The sequence below is a fragment of the Struthio camelus genome, chromosome 12 (assembly GCF_040807025.1).
Source record: "Struthio camelus isolate bStrCam1 chromosome 12, bStrCam1.hap1, whole genome shotgun sequence".
Taxonomy (NCBI): domain Eukaryota; kingdom Metazoa; phylum Chordata; class Aves; order Struthioniformes; family Struthionidae; genus Struthio; species Struthio camelus.
The window spans coordinates 11500820-11517070 of record NC_090953.1 but is presented as its reverse complement, the minus strand read 5'-3'; the positions used below and the strand labels follow the sequence as shown (position 1 = coordinate 11517070).

At 39.5% G+C, this 16251-nt stretch overlaps 1 protein-coding gene across 6 annotated transcripts in view; it reads left to right on the top strand.

Annotated features, from left to right (window-relative positions):
- ADAMTSL3 (ADAMTS like 3) overlaps positions 1-16251 on the top strand; it is a 207712-nt gene that overhangs the window by 170453 nt on the left and 21008 nt on the right. For all 6 annotated transcript variants that reach the window (XM_068957980.1, XM_068957979.1, XM_009681289.2 and 3 more), the window contains exons 17-23: positions 324-453; positions 1546-1738; positions 2407-2586; positions 3516-3669; positions 7810-8887; positions 11027-11154; positions 11464-11592. In XM_068957980.1, coding sequence (XP_068814081.1) covers positions 324-453; positions 1546-1738; positions 2407-2586; positions 3516-3669; positions 7810-8887; positions 11027-11154; positions 11464-11592 — 1992 coding nt within the window. The remainder of the gene's footprint in view (positions 1-323; positions 454-1545; positions 1739-2406; positions 2587-3515; positions 3670-7809; positions 8888-11026; positions 11155-11463; positions 11593-16251) is intronic.

Sequence of the window (16251 nt, the reverse complement as noted above, 5' to 3'; positions counted from 1 at the left end):
ATTAGCTGGCTTGAGAGCATTACAGAACCAGAGAGATCTAGTATCTGATGGTGGGGAAAGAGAGATAAAAGCTTTTAGAAGCCTATTTTCTGTTGGAGGTAGCGTGTCAAACCAAGCTTTTTAGATATCACAGAAGTGCTAAATGTAATCCACAAGTATCTTTTGAACTTCAAACATGTACATTATTGCCAGCGCTCCTTTCTAACTTGAGAGGTTAATTTTATGCCTGCCATCTATTTCAGCGCTTAGAGATTTTTTTGCTATATTTTGCAGAAATCTCTTCCATCTTCAGTGTCTTATAAGTGTTTTTCTTTTGAATTCAGGAACACAAGAAGCCATTGCAATGTGCCTACACGTAGAGACAAAACAAGCAGTCAACGAGACCCTGTGTGACCGCTCCAAGAGACCACCACCAATGACTCGTATTTGCAATGTGAACCTTTGTCCTCCGAGGTATACTGTAATAGTGAAATCATGTTGTGGAAAGGAAATGGTTAATGTGGCTTAAATAAACATTGACTTTCCTAGAAGAGGGTCAGATTGCAGGACTGTGGTCTTGCTTTGGGATGAAATTTCACTGCTTCTGCCTTTAGCAAGGTTGTTGGTTTTTTGTTTTTGGGGTTTTTTTTTAGTCTTGTTCACTGCTTTTCCACACTTCACATCTCACTAATAAAATAGGCAACGTTTTCTGAAATAAATCTCTTCTGTTGAGACATTTGCTAGAGATGGAAAAGCAACGTTTACTCTTGTGGTGGGACAAGGAAAATTTTCAGACAATTTCACAAAAAATAAGGAATATTTACTTTTTGTCTTTACAGAATGAAAAATTACAGTGAAATCCTAACTTAGATTAAAAGTTATTTTAATTTCATGCTTTTTTAGGAGCCACATATAGTTCTGATGGATTTCTTTGTTTGCTCAGAGATACTGGGAAAAGAACAAAAACAGTTTAAGTCCAAGAAAACCTAGCTAATTTGGTCACTGAAGGGGCCATATGTGAAATTTTGACATGTGTTGCCTTATTTGCCCACTTTTGATCTCTGACATCCCTGATCCTTTGCATATTGTTTCTACGGTGTGTTTGGAGAAACCTCCTCTTCCAAAATGTAGGGAATAAAAGTTAACAGGAACAGGATGTTTTACAGAAAATGTATACACATTTAAAGAAGGTTTTGTAAATGTAAGAAAGGTCGTATTTACATGTATAAATGTAAATGTTAGCAGGTTGCCAAGAGGAGGCCTTTTTTTTTTTTTTTTAAATGAGGAGCATTCTGAAAATAAATTCTGGAGTCAAACAGATTTGCTTGGAATGATTCTTTATTGCTTTATTGTAAATAACTTACTCATTTCTTTGTTACCTGTAGGTTTATAATTGTAGCTTATAATTTTGTTTTTCAGCAAGAGGAAGGGATGTTTTAGCTACTATCAAAAAATATGCCTTCAGTTATTTTTTTGCTAGGTTCTGCCTGGGTCTCATTGCCTGTTCCTTCCCCATTCTGTTGCGTGTTCCTAAAATGCGGGCTTTTGGTTGCGTTCTTGGAGCAGGTGGCAAAGCGGCCCGTGGAGACGGTGCTCGGCTACGTGCGGAGTTGGGATACAGACCAGAGATGTGTTCTGCCAGCAGCCGGGAGGATCTACTGTTGCTACTGAAGACTGCAAAGACAAAAAGCCTCACTCGTTACAAGCTTGTAACCAGATTGATTGTCCCCCTGTTTGGCATGTTGAGGAATGGCAACAGGTATGACTGGGTTATAAAGTAGTTTAAATAACCCAGAGTTCCTCTGGCCAAGTACCTACAATTCTCTAGTGTGAATAACATTGAAGATAGCTCTTAAACATTAGCTTCTGAGTGTTTCAACTGATTTCATTAGAGCAGATGAATCAAGAATCAAAGATACTACTTTTCACTAGTATGCCAATGAGTACCTGCAGGGTGAGATGCCAAATCCTGTTCAAGGTTTCAGAAGACTGGTTGTCAGTTACTCTAGACATCACCTCTCTTTCTGTATTCTGAAAATACCATAACCTGCTTTTGGAGATATCACTTCATTTTTTTGTCTCAAGGACAGTGTTTCCTAAACTCCCACTAGATATATTAACTGATGCTCAGCACAGTCAGATCTATATGCAAGATGCACATTTTTCTTTAAGATTTCTCCTAATTAATTGCATCTAGGTGGTACGACTTTTAGCTTAGCATTTAGGTTCTTCTTGTCTCTAACATATTAGCTAAACATTTTTAGCAGAAGAATTTTCTGTGTGCCGTTTGCTTTTTAACTGAACCTAGATGTCATTTTTCAGAAAGCATAATTATGGGGAGCCTTATAAAGTTTGTGCATAACCGTGTGATGGATGAGCACAGATATCCATGCAAGTATAAATGCTATGTTCTTTTCTTCTCCTTAGTGTTCACGTACCTGTGGAGGAGGGATTCAGAACCGCAAAGTGTACTGTAAACAGCTGTTGACAGATGGAAGTTTTCTGAAACACCCTGATGAGGTCTGCCAGGAGCCTAAATTACCAGCTAGTAAACCATGTGCAAAAGTTGATTGTCCTCCTCAAGTAGTTGTAGGAGAATGGTCCAAGGTGAGCAGCCCACAACAAGGGTGAACCAAAACCTTAAAATGTAAACATGAACTCTGAAGATTTATTGGTGGGTGAATAATAGATGATAGAAGTAACAAGTTCATAGGGTACCTGAAGGTTTCGCAAAGCATGTAGCTGGACTAAACTGTGCATATTCATCCAATCCAGTTAATGAAGTGGAAAGGAGTGGTCGGAAAGTCGGCTGTCCGAGAAAGCAAGTCTTTTCAGGAGCCCTGTACCTTTATCTTGCTTAGTTTCCAAATACAGCTACCTGCCTACAACCAGACTAATCACATCCTCCTTCTTCAGCTGTGTTTAAACTGCTGAAGGAAAGGCTGTAATGTTATTCGAAATTTTCCATTATGAATGCATTCTGCCAGACATGTTTGGCTATTAATTATTTCATAGTGAGACTTCTGAAAAGCAAATCTTTGCATTATTCTGCAGTACTTCCTCCTCCTTTCTCATTTAATCGAAGCTTGCTGCCACCCCTGTCCAAAATGATTTAGAACAAGCTATTTAGAAGTTACAGTTAAAGGTCTGTGCAAAACGAACAAGGAGAGTGGGTTGAGAGACTTGACACAGACTGTTTGGAACGTGCTGAATTGTTTCTCTTAGAAGACTAGGTCTCGTTCCTCTGTTCTGCCCGCAGTGGGACGCAAAGAAATGCTGTCGTGTTATTTTAATTGTTCCTGAGCTGTTTGCTGGAGAAAATTATCTGTCTTACATTCAGATTGCCTGGAAAAGCGGAGAGAGTTTAATGTCTGGGTAACACAAGGACTCATATGAAGTAGAGCTCATTAGTGCGTGTGCGCACTGTCTCTCTCTCTCTCTCTCTCTCTCTCTCTCTCACACACACACACACACACACACTCACTCACTCACTCACCAGTTTAGTTTGACTGCATCCTGCATCCTTCCTTTCACAGTGCTCAGTAAGCTGCGGTGTAGGAATCCAGAGAAGGAAACTTGCCTGCCAAAACCAAACAGCAAAGGGCCAATATGTCGCATTAAATGGATCAATGTGTAGTGGTCTGTCTCCTTCACTGCTTGTAAGGTCTTGTCGGATGAATGCCTGCAACAGTAAGTATGTTACTTTATGCAGTTTCCTACCGATTTGGGTTGAACTATTTATAAAGAAAAATCTATATGCAGACTGTTTAATCAACTCATCTCCCTATACTTTCACAACGTTACTAAGCTAGGATAAGTTGAGTGTTGTAATTACTAGAGCAGCAATAACAGGATTTATTTTCTGTCAGTTAAAAATAAAGTCTATAGTCTAAAAGGGCAGTTTTTGAATACTTTAATGACACCTTCACCTTCATACTTACCTACATTTGGTCTGATTTTCCCCTTATCCTTTACACTATCCCAAGTGCAAAAACCGCCTCAATTGAGTGTAAATTACAAAGGACATTAGAAAAGATAAGAATCCAGTTCTGGCTTGTCTTTCACTTTACGTTCGAATTGCACTGGACGTTTTGCTTAGCATGGCGGAATTCAAAACCTGAAGCTCTCTGCCAGTGATAACTTACAGTATAATTTCTATCTTTCCTTAAACAAATGAGGATCACAATCTCATGAGCTTTGCAGGAAGTGATGACAGTACAGGAATAGACAGTATTTTAAAAAATCCAGCATTTTATTACTCCCTACATAAGAATCCATTAAGAAAAGACTATAGGAATTGTATAATTTGGGCACAATACGGTTATGATACTGATAGTGGTTGCACTAATTGCACATGCAAGACACCCAGGGAAATATCTTACTGTTATAATATATGCTAAATTACCTATGAATGGGAATAGTGATATGCAGAGGCCATTCTAAATGCAGGTTCTGAACCTATGCTCTCCTTTTAGAAAGGAGAGTATTAGTTTGGAGATTGAGGGGGGAGGGAAAAGAAAGGATAAAGGAGAGTATCAGTTTGAAGGTTTGGGAGGAGAGGGGGGGCCAACAACTGCCTTCATGAATGGCCTGTTTCTGATCACACAGATAGACATATTTTGACCCAATTCATAGTGCTATAGAGAAATAGTTACTTTATATATTTTCAAGCTTTGCTTAAAAAGTTATTCACAAAACAAAATAAGAAATAGAATAATTACTGATTCATACATAATATGAAACTTCTTTTCCTGGACTGTGTTTCAGATTAACATGCCAAAATCCTGAGGTTCAAAACTCCACTTAAATAAAGCTCTGTGGACTTTCAGGAATGTCCTTGGCATTAGGTTTAATAAAATATTTTGAGCTGCATATCTATCTGAATTTAATTAATTGTGGATAGTTGAATGGCAGTGTAGCTGGTTTGCAAATTGCTTAGCACAGACTGATATTAAAGCTACATTGTCAGCTCCCACCCCAGCACCAGGAAAGCAGGGCGCTGGATGGCCCAGGGAGTGCTCTTGTACCCAGCGGGCACGGATCAAAGGTGGGGAAGATGATCGCTGATCTCTCCTTCCATCACCACCACCACAGGGACCAGGGGAGCTCCTGCAGCTGGGTTGTGCCCATCAACTCCCTGTGTACGCGACAGGAGGGCAAGGCATGACCGTACCCTCAGCTGCAGTTTGGTTTTTGCAGAAGCGGGCTCCTCGGGCATGTGGCACACAGCACACAGCACACAGTTTCTCTCGGGGGTACTGGGAATGATTTTCCTCCCGGTGCCCTTTGGGAGCAGCGTTTCAGAGTGTGGCTCCTCAAGGCTGTGCTTCCATGGCTCAGCTGGGCTTCTTTATTTTTACCATCTCATGTCAGTGCTGAGGCTTTTAAACTCAGTCATCTACCATGGGACTGGTAATTGTAGCTGTTTTCTACTTAATATTAGCCCTGTTAAGTCAGAACTGTTCCCGACACTGTGGGCTCTGAGAAATAGGTAATAACACCAGCGTGGCCCTGCGGTCTCCCGGACCTGACACCTGGCTGAAGCTGTACAGCCTCATTAGAGGTCGTAGCCGTGGATGGATTTGTACCAGGTGATAATGAGGTCCAATGGCTCCAGCACAATCCAATCATGAAGCAAGATTTACCTTGTAGAAAAAACCCTCCCACGCAGCCCGTTACCTCAACAGCTGCAAGACTGGATGATACTGAGGATCTAGAAAATTCGTGCGTATGTGGCCTGTATTTATATGACCTTATATATTTATATGGCCTGCCATCCACAGCCCTGAACTTTGTTTCACTCCTAACCTTGCCCGCCAGTCACCAGTAAAAATATACACACCCCTTAGTGTTGAACTGCTAATGAGAGTTAGTGGTCTGTCTTTAAAAAAAAAAATGAAATGGATGAGACTTGTTAACATATTTATAAGTGTGCACTGGGTTTAATTCCATGTTGGAATAACTAGTGTAAACAGAGCACAGCCTGAAGTATTTTAATTTGTATGTTTAAAGTTACACTTACTGTGTCTGTAAGTTGGATTTGGAAATTGAAGATTTAATATTGGAACGTTTCCCTAAAAATAAATATTTGGGGCCCAATAACTTATTAAAAACAGGACGCTACTTTAATAATTTTAGTAAACTCAGTGCCTAAAGCAATTTATTTGTTGTACCATATAAAATGGTTGAGGGAACCATGTATCCGGATAACAAATACTGATTTAAAAGCTATGTAATTATGAAACCATGATATCCCCATCGGTCTGAACTCATTACCCAAAACATTGAAAATAACCATTTTGTTTTATAAGCATAAGAATACACTCTAGGGTGTAGTTCGTGTAGTGTACACGCTTATTGAATGCTTGAAGCATTTAGCTTTTCACCTATTTCTTCACAGCCTAGTTGAAGCATATGTAAGAAGTGTGCAGTTTTTCAGATATCACTTGCGTGCCATCAGCATGGTTGTCATTTTATTTAGGTGCGTACCTACCAAGTGGACGCATCGAGGAGTATTTGTGTTTGTGCGTCCGTGTTCTGCCTCACTGAGTCACGGTGCAGCCTCTGAGTTTTGTCTCTGCCGCATCCCAGGAGGCCGGGTCACCCGGCGCAGCGGGGTTGTTTCCTAGCCCCAGGACCGAGCCTTCCCCGACTCGTCCCAGCTGGCCACTTTCATCTTGCAGGGAACGAGCTCAAGGGGAGCGGAGCCTAGCTCCACTCCTTCTACAGCACCGTATTTCTCACCTAGCGAGTGTTTCTGAAGTAAGGTTAGTCCTACTGAGCAAAGTGGGGCCGGGTAGTTGGCAACAGCGAGTCAGCGCAGCGGTATGCGCGACCTGGCGGTCGTCCTCACGTTGTCTCCGGTGCCTGCGCGGCCGCTGCTGCGGGGAAAGCCTGCTGGCACTGCTAGTCGTTCGCGCAGCTCCCTAGAAACATTTTAGCGTCCAAGTAGCGCCTTCAGTACGACGCAGGAGGAGCCTCATAATATCCAGTGTCTCCATACCCAGTCTGCATGAGGCTTTATTCAGCATTGTCTGTCTTTGCCAATTCAGCCGACTGCTATATCCAGCCTATCAAAGATTTGACTTCTTTCCCTCTCTCCTCCCTTGCCTCTCTCCTTTTTTGGCACAACGCTGTGAGCAACTATCTTTCAACCCAGAGAAATTACCCTCAGTCAATGATAATAGGATGCCTTCGCTTGTTGCGTGTACTGTGTCTTCACTGACCATTTCTTTCACCTCCTATGTTGCTATCAGTTTGGCTTCAATCTGTCAGGCGACCAGCAAGGTCAGCCAACAATTTAAATAACAGTCAAGGAAGCCTTACTTTTCGGATAGGCTTTGTTTTATTTAGGTCATTTTGCACTCAACAGTGTTCCAATGTGGAGAAACTGATAATGTGTTCAAATCTTTTGATTCGATTTTTCCACTCCCTTTAGACTTCCTGAGACAGCAATAGGAAATATAAGCATAATATGATTTTATATATGCATATTATATACCTGAATATATTATATAATACGTGTTGATATACACTGTTGTAGGCATGCACCATCTATATCCTTCATATAGGTATATGCTGTCTGTAGCTTTTCATTGTTAGGAGATTTGGGGAAGAAAAAATGGGTTTCTTGGCTGGCGCAGGGGACAGTTATGGTTTCGTGTTGTTCATGTTTTTGCATTTTTGTGACAGAAAAGCTCAGCATGTTGCAGTCTGACATGAACAAAGTCAGGAAAGACTCTGTCAAGCGTTCTCTGAAAAGCAGATTTTGTTAGCGTGAGTGCCAATGATTAGATACTTTACAATACTTTTTTTTTTTTCTGCCCCCAGAGATTAAAGCAAAGCTTCCAGAAAAGTATTCTGCTCATGGACCTCAGATTGTCAGTATTCACCGAGTCTACATTCAAACGAGACGAGAGAAGCGCATTAATTTTACCATTGGAAGCCGAGCCTACTTACTTCCAAAAACATCTGTTGTAATTAAGTGCCCTGTACGGAGGTTCCAGAAATCACTTATCCGGTGGGAGAAAGATGGGGAACACCTACAAAACTCTAAAAGACTTGGCATCACTAAGTCAGGCTCACTGAAAATACATAGTCTTGAAGCTACTGATATCGGTGTGTACCGGTGTATTGCAGGCTCTGTGCATGAAACATTTGTTCTCAAGCTTATTGGTGCTGACAACAGATTAATAGAGCCACCAAATCTTAGAAAACATGCCAGTGAGAGCAGTAACGCAGACCACAATGAGGCCAACAGCTTTGGGGCCAAGTGGCATAAAATGAGCAAAATATGGCAAATGTGGAGTAAGAAGAATGAGCTCTATCTGGGTGACAGGCAAGTAAATGACCAACCATTTCTGAGAAATCTTGAAAGCTTTGGGAGCAATTCAGCAGAAGAATTCAGCTCTCATGAGTTCAAGAACAAACGACTGGAAGCAGCAGTTCAAGGCGCCTACAGCATGGACCTGGTGCAGTTTGAAGAACTGATAAGGAACATGAGTCAGCTCATTGAAACCGGAGAAGTCACCGACGACTTGGCATCCCAGCTCATTTATCAGTTAGTTGCTGAATTAGCCAGGCCTCCACAACCAACCACTGAAAAATGGAAGGGGGCCCAGGATGAGAAATTTGCCGCAAAATTCACAGGCAAATCTCCAAATGAATCTGAACGTTTCAGCACAAAAACTGTTGATAAGTTGATGTTTGACCAGAAGGTTCCAGTTATTATGAGGCAGAAGCAAATTCCTGGAGTTTCCTTTAACAAAACAGTAACTGTACGAATTGGAAATACAGTTTTTCTGACCAAGAATACTCATGCTGTCAACCTACTATGTGAAACAGCTGGTGCTAGTGAAGTGAAATATACTTGGACAAAAGATGGTGAGACATTAAAATCCTCTGAGAAGTAAGTAAATATATTTTTCTTTATTTTAAATGACTTATTATGTCACTATCTACTGTTAAAATCCACCCTGCTGTGCACTATTAGAACGCATACTGTTGTAAAAATGATATGTGTGAACACTGGGCCTTCCATCTTTTTATTTAAATAATTTCAATTTTGTTTCAAATGTTTGTCACATTGTTTTGCTCTACTAATGTCCAAATGTACATCCATTTCCACACTATTACATGGGAAGAGTGATCTTTGCATTAAGTGAAATGCTCTGGATATCCTAAGTGTGTCTTTTGTGATCTGCCTTACTTATTTCAGCTGCATCAGATAATAATCAAATTTATATTAAATTAAAAAGCCTACTGAACTTGTTTCATATACCACATATATTGCGATCACATTAACAACTTCTGCCATGCTAGAGGAGAAAATCAATCTTATTTACTCTTTTTAAGGAAAGAAAATATCCTTGGTATCTTCACCACCCTTAAAAAAAGAGAATAATTTTTTAGGTATACCTATAGCGGCACAACTTCAATTTAAAAAGAAAAAATGAATTTTTAGGGCTTTTAAAATACTTTTTAACTTCCAGACGTTTCTGTTGAAGACAGTGGAATACTAAAGTAGCAAAGGACCTATATTACTACCTCAACTATACCTGAAGAACAAGTAGAGCAAGAGTGTGATATTCAGATATTTGCTCAAGGCTGAGCAAATACTTTTACTTCAGTGCTGATAATCTAGAAGCTCACCTGATAATATTAACTTTGTGTGTGAGCCTCTTGGAGTTATAGCTAGCTCTTGACTAATGAAAAAAAACAACTCTAAAATGATAAAGGCATTTTTGGATATTTCTCAACATACTTAACTGATTAACCTCACTGCCAAGAAAAATATACTTCTGCAGGGCTATCAATTAAAGCAAAGACACCAAAACTAAGCCATTTCTAAAAGTGAAAATGTTTTTGGAACCATGTAGCTCCTACTAGTTGTGTTTATTTTGTGAACTATGCATAATTTCCCATTAATTTGTTGCAAGTGATGCTTTCATTTTTAGGGGAATTATGATGTTCTGTTTATTCATGAGTATCTTTTTGATTCCTAATGCCTACTTTTATAAATTGCCTTCGTTTTAGCCCAGATTGACGTTCTCGCACTTAAGGGCAAGTATGTTGGCAAGTAGTTTTCCCTTTCCTACTTTTTTTGCAGTAACGTTTCTTAACGTACAAATGCACACACACACGTGTATTTATTTATTTATATATACATATACATGTATACACACACACACACACGCACACACACGCACGCACGCATGCATGCACATGCTCAAAAGCCAGTGATAGCAATAATATTGCATCTGAAAAAATGCGAGGAGGTAAGTGCTGCATATCCGTTAGGTTTGCAAAAGAAGGCTCTGTGTTCTTCACGCACAAGAGGGCTTGTTTTGTTGGGTTCAAATATTTTTAATATGTTTTTGTGTATCTCTTACATGTATATGTGTACTCAGTGTGGGAGAATGCCAGATCCACAGTTTTTTGGACATGACTAGTGTATGCTGTGACTGGTATAGGTTACTGCTGAGAAAGGTAACAAGGGGGAAAAGCACAAAACATCCAGGCTGCTATTTTCAGCCTCTTTCCCAGCCTGCGGTACTTTCTCTTGTCTTGCCACTGAGATGGCAGGTAAGGCAGGCAAGGTTTAATAATAACAGTAAAAACCCTCAAACTACACTAGTGTGGAAATCAGATTAGCTCATACATTTGCATATTCCCCAGTCCTGCTGAAAACCAAGCTTGCGCTGGAGAAATGGATCTCTTGCCAAAACTTTTAATTGTGATGGTCTGTTTTCTTCATGCTGCTCTTCCCAGGGGATTCTGGTTTGTAGTAGCAAAGTAACTGTACTCAAAAGTGCTGCAGCTTTGGGGAAAAAGGGCTTATCTGAAAGATCCTTCTGTATGTATATCCTTTAGTGCTTCTTCTTTGCCCCCAAAGAGAAGGCAGATGGTTATTGCCCACACTGGTCTAGAAAGGTAAATGCCTAAAAAGCAGTTTTGCTGCTGTAAGAAAACTCATTGCAAGAAGACCCATTAGCTGCTGCATTTCTTCTAGGACAATAACACTTGTCTTTTCTTGAACGTTTTGAAGGGTAATCCTGGACACCGTTGGAAAAGTGCAGATTCAGAATCCTACTCGAAGGGAACTTGGTACATATGGATGCCTGGTGGTTAATGACTTTGGTTTTGACATGGAAACATCTTTGCTATTACGGGCAGGTAAGGCTGTGGCACCCACGGAATCAGGCATGTTTTTTTTTTTTTCCATACAAATGCCCATCTGCACTGCAATGTGAAATGATTGGCCATCCATGCAATTCTGCATGATTTAAGAGGTAGCAATGAGGTCTTGTTGTTGCTCTAAAACCACAGCAGGTGTGAAATCTGTATCTAACCCACCTGCATTTTCTGGTTGCTTCTTTGAAGAGTGAATTCTATGTCAAACATGATGAATTTAAACAAAGGGTCTATATTTAAAAGCCAAAGAAAGCTTTTAAAACTGATTATTCCTTTCTTTTCATTTCAAAGAGGTTCCTGTCATTTTCTCTTCCGTGTTAAATGTGACAAATCTGGAAGCCAGCAATCTTTCTGTAGTTGTTGGAGGTATGGTCATGGCAAGAATTGGAGCAAGTATTATGGTTGAATGTCCAGTGAAAGGTAAGCAAGAACTCTACTGATGTTCCTTGTAATGTTGGAATAAGTTTACCGTATGTCTTGAGCAAAGTAACCAGTAAAAGCAGCAAATCATTAATCATTAGTCATTTTTATTAGGCATGTCACCTCACCAGCCCTATTTCTCTTCTGTCTGTCACTTTAATTTATACACACGTGTATGTGTTCAAACAGGCTTTCCTTTAAAAGTACTTTTCTTTCCATGAAATGGTCAGAGGCTCCAGTGCGGAGTGTAAAGCCCACCAAAGCGAATGATTGTCTTGCTGTAATAGCAAGCACAGCCAGCTGACTTGCTCATCAGAGAACTTTCCTTATCCCTATTTGAGATGCACATACGTCTAGACTATTGTTAAAACTGAAAATGAAATCTCCAGTCACAACTTAATAGAACTTTAAACCTGACAGTGAAGTAAACTTACCTTTTAGAGCCATCAGCCTGCAGCTGCAGTAAGGAAACAAAGAGAAGTGCCAAGCCGCGAGAGTCTGTAGATGTTGTCTAGCTCGACATCTGTGGAGCAGCTCTTACGTTGATCAGAAGCTACATGCATTAAGCAGTTCACCCTTTCCTTTTATTTTCTAGTCCTTTGTATGGGCAAGGTAGATATTCTACTTTTAATCTCATCGTTACTGTTTTTTAAGTTTAAATCATAAGATTTAATTCACAGGGGTTATATGTCCTTCCAAATATTTAATAAGGTGAAGGTCAGCCTTTTATGCCTTGTTGAAGCAGATGCATGAAAGAGTTAGAAACAATGAACATTGCAATTGAAATTGTCTGAGAAGTTAGCGTGCTGTTTACGTTTGTAATGCGAGGGGGGGGCAGGGGAACATTTCAGAAAGAGGGTGTTGATATTAACCTAAAATAGTGATAGAAATATATATATGCAAATAGTTCTGAACACAATAGTGGCGCCAGGCTGACATATATTAGGACATGTGGCTCTGCTATTCACTGTTGTACCAAGGCTAATTCTTTGATGAAGTAATATTTTCCAACTATATTTTGGCAACTCTATATATAACTGACCTACATCTCAGATTTAGCAGAGAGTTAATGTCACACTGTTAATATTAATATTGTTAGGATGGGTGAGCAGTTAGCAATTTTAAATATGAATTAATATTTTCACATGGGACTGTAGGCTTCCAAATGCTTTAGAACTGTGTATGTTAGTGAGCCAAATTTGAGTTATGCTTAGACACCAGTGTTGACTTAGAAAATGATTTATCTAATTGCTTTACTTCCTGTCATTGCCAAGGAAGTATTACTGTTCGTGAATAAAACAGAGCTTTCATGTTTTAAAATTTCACTTAGCCTAGAAGCAGAAAAACTTATGAAATGATGTAAGCACACTTTTTCTATTTTCCTTTCCTTAATCAAGAATAATACACAACTGACATTAATTCCAGAAGACTGAACTTAATAGCACTTTATGCTAATATGTTTGTCTAATAGGGTGGGATGCAAAAGTCTCTCAGGTTTTGCTATGTAGTAAAATGAGAACTTTGCTGTGAATACTGGTAAAATATGTTATGACATTATCAGACATGCAAGAGCTTGATTTCTGAAAAAGTGAATCAGAAAAAGTATTAGTATTTTTATGCACTCTGAAAGTTCTGGTCCTGCAAACAGGTAACCTGAGTCTGTGAGAGTCCTGGTTTTGTTCATTTTTTCTCCTTATTAGATACATTGATTTACAATAATAGTCTTCTACCTTCTTGGAGTAATAGCCCACTGTAAATCCTTACAATGAATCTTTTGAGTAAAAATACCATTTGACAGCCATGTAATATGACTCTGTAGACCAGCTGAGGACCTCTTACATCTATAGGTGACGTTAGGACCACCTCCTGGGTGATGTTAGGACTGTAACATCAACTGTAAGAGGGATTCCTCCTCTTAGGGAGAGGGAGATCTGGAGTAGGTCTAGAGCAAGTTTCCTCACTGCCCTGTCCTCTGAATACACAGAAAGGAGGATATGTGTTTTCTCTGCAGATAACAACTTCTCTCTCTGTAAGCAAAGTATTGCTAGATAAGGCTGGGATGTTCTTTGTGTTTTGCTACATATATATTCAGGATCCATTTGCACAGACCTTACTCATGCAAATTTTCCAGTGATGTCAAGCAGATATAGCTGAGCTGTCAGACTCTTGCTAGCCCACAAAATAATCATGCGTAAGAAGAACCACCCAATGAATATGGTGTCTATGTGCGTGAATAATTTTAGTGCCATGCCACCAGCAGAATTCTTAAATTACTTTTGAGCTTCTTGGCTGCAATGACTTTTGAGGGTTTTTTCTGTAGGCTGAATAACCTATAATCCTTATTTATAGCTGTTCAAACCATGGTTTTCTTTGTGAATAAATCTACATACCGAGTTCTGCATTTTGTGTCTAACAGTGCAGGGTCTATTCAGGAATTTTCTTTCTGAAATGTATATGAAAATCGTGCATATATGCAAAAATGGTAAGTCACGGTTCATTTGGGAGCACATCTTGCCATTGAGTGGAAGAGCTGGGAGCAGGAGCAGCCCACCCAGCAAACTGGCAAAGACTATTGTGAGAGGTAGAGGAGAGGTGCTGTTGTGAGGAAAGATTTACTTTTCAGCCTCCTCTAATGGCCAGCTAATGGCTGTACAATGCAGCCTGTAGTTATTCGTGGCCAAGAAGAGACCCAAACGTATTGCACTTAAGGGGCTTTGGGTTCCTTAGGCCACCTTATGTCCTTTCCGTTAAAACCATCAAACAATGAAGTTTAATGTTACATGCAGAGTTAGCCAGATGAGCAGGGTTTTTTTTCTTGTTTTGTTGTGATTAGTTTGGTTCTTTTTGTCTTTTTGAAAGACTCTTTCACACTCTAAATATCACATTCAGATAGAAAATATTTAGATATGCTGTGGAGCAATGTATCCTAATAAATAACAGAACATCAAGGCAAAGGTTACAAAAATTATTTTGGCTAAATTGCTGAAACTAATATTATATATTTCTCTTCTCTTTTTAATTTATAATAAAAATATTTTTCCACTAATTATAATAAACTCACTTTTATAGGTCCCACACGAGTGTATGATAGAAAATATTCATAGCATTCTCGACAGATTCATATTCCATTCTTACAGCCAACTGCATTTCAATCGACACACATGGTATAAATATCAATACTGATTGCTCCAGATTGCTCTTGGATAACATTTATTGTATTTGCAGAAAAGATCTTCTTGTGATTATTACTAAAATAAACTAAAACTGTCAGACTTCATTTATTATGAAACCTTGAGAGTTCTTATTTGAAGTAAAATAGGAAAAAAAGGAAAAAGTATAAAATGTGCCTTGTGTGCCCCCTGCTGGTGAGAGAGTAGAAAAGAAATATACTGAGTTGAGATTGTAATATATACATTATATTGCATCTCTGAAATATATTGGGTGAAAGACTTGGAAGAGTAAAAACTCCATCCAAATTTTGCATATAATGAGCATAATTTGGCTCACTAAGAATAATATCGATAACGATTTGGTGAGAAGTATTCAAAACCTATTAAATCAAGGTCATCTTTTTGCACACATTTCACAAAGATGGACCTACTCCTTGCTGTCAGTACTGGAACTTGAAGCACGTCTGGATAATTCAGCAGTCTGATTTTCCATCTGTTCCTTCATTTACTCACGCTATTCCAAATGTGACTTTGATGCTGTCCTTTGTCTTCAATACTTAACCCCTCAGAAGTCATCTCAGTCAAGAAAAATAGCAGTTAAATACATAGGATTCTGGATCTTCATTTCTTTTAGTTTTTTTAATATGCCTCTAAAAGTAATTAATAATGGATTTCAAAGGTGTATAGGGGTAAGTACCGCTTCATTTCATGAGGAAGGAATGACATACACTTACGCTATTTATAACAGGAAAAATCTTTCGCTCTTGTGTCTCTTTTTATTATAAGTGCATCTCCTTAGTGTTTTAGTTTGGATCAGGTGCAAGCTTTGAAGCAAATCTTACAGTCGTTGCCACTTAACTGTGCTTTAGTTAGTATCTTGCAACAGTCTCAGGGCCTGAAAGCTGAATCCCTTTTGCATGAAACTAAAGGGAAAGTGTACCTGGGAATGCACCTAGCGCTCCCAAACACTGATGGGCAGCAAGTCCCAGGGGCCAGGCTAAAGCCAAGTAGTTCAGAGCAGCCCTCACCCGAACACGCACCGCATGTGTGTTGGGTCCTTGGTACCTGCTATTTCTCTTTACAAACCCGTCCCTGATGCCCTCCCTTGCTTGCTGATGTAGCTGTAACCTACACAGCCTGTGGGGAAAAAACAGGAATTGTAACTGTTCCCAGCATTGCTTTTCTGTTGTGTGTTCCTCCTCCTCTCCCAGCTTTCCTTACTGAGCTAGAGGTTTGCCTCAGACTCCTATTTCAGGAGGCATTAATGTGGATTTTGTTAGCGAAAGGCAAAATTTCAGGAATCCATTAGTCTTGCTGGCATGGGGACGTTCCCTTCATACTCGCGGCTTGGAGTTTCTAGAAGCTGTCAGAGGTTCCCTAGGCAAAGCTAAAGAAACTCTCACAGTGTAAAAGAAGGGGTTATTTTGTTGATTAGTACCTGATTAAATAAAAGGCAGTAAATGGAAGGAAGAAGTTGTCACATTTTTTA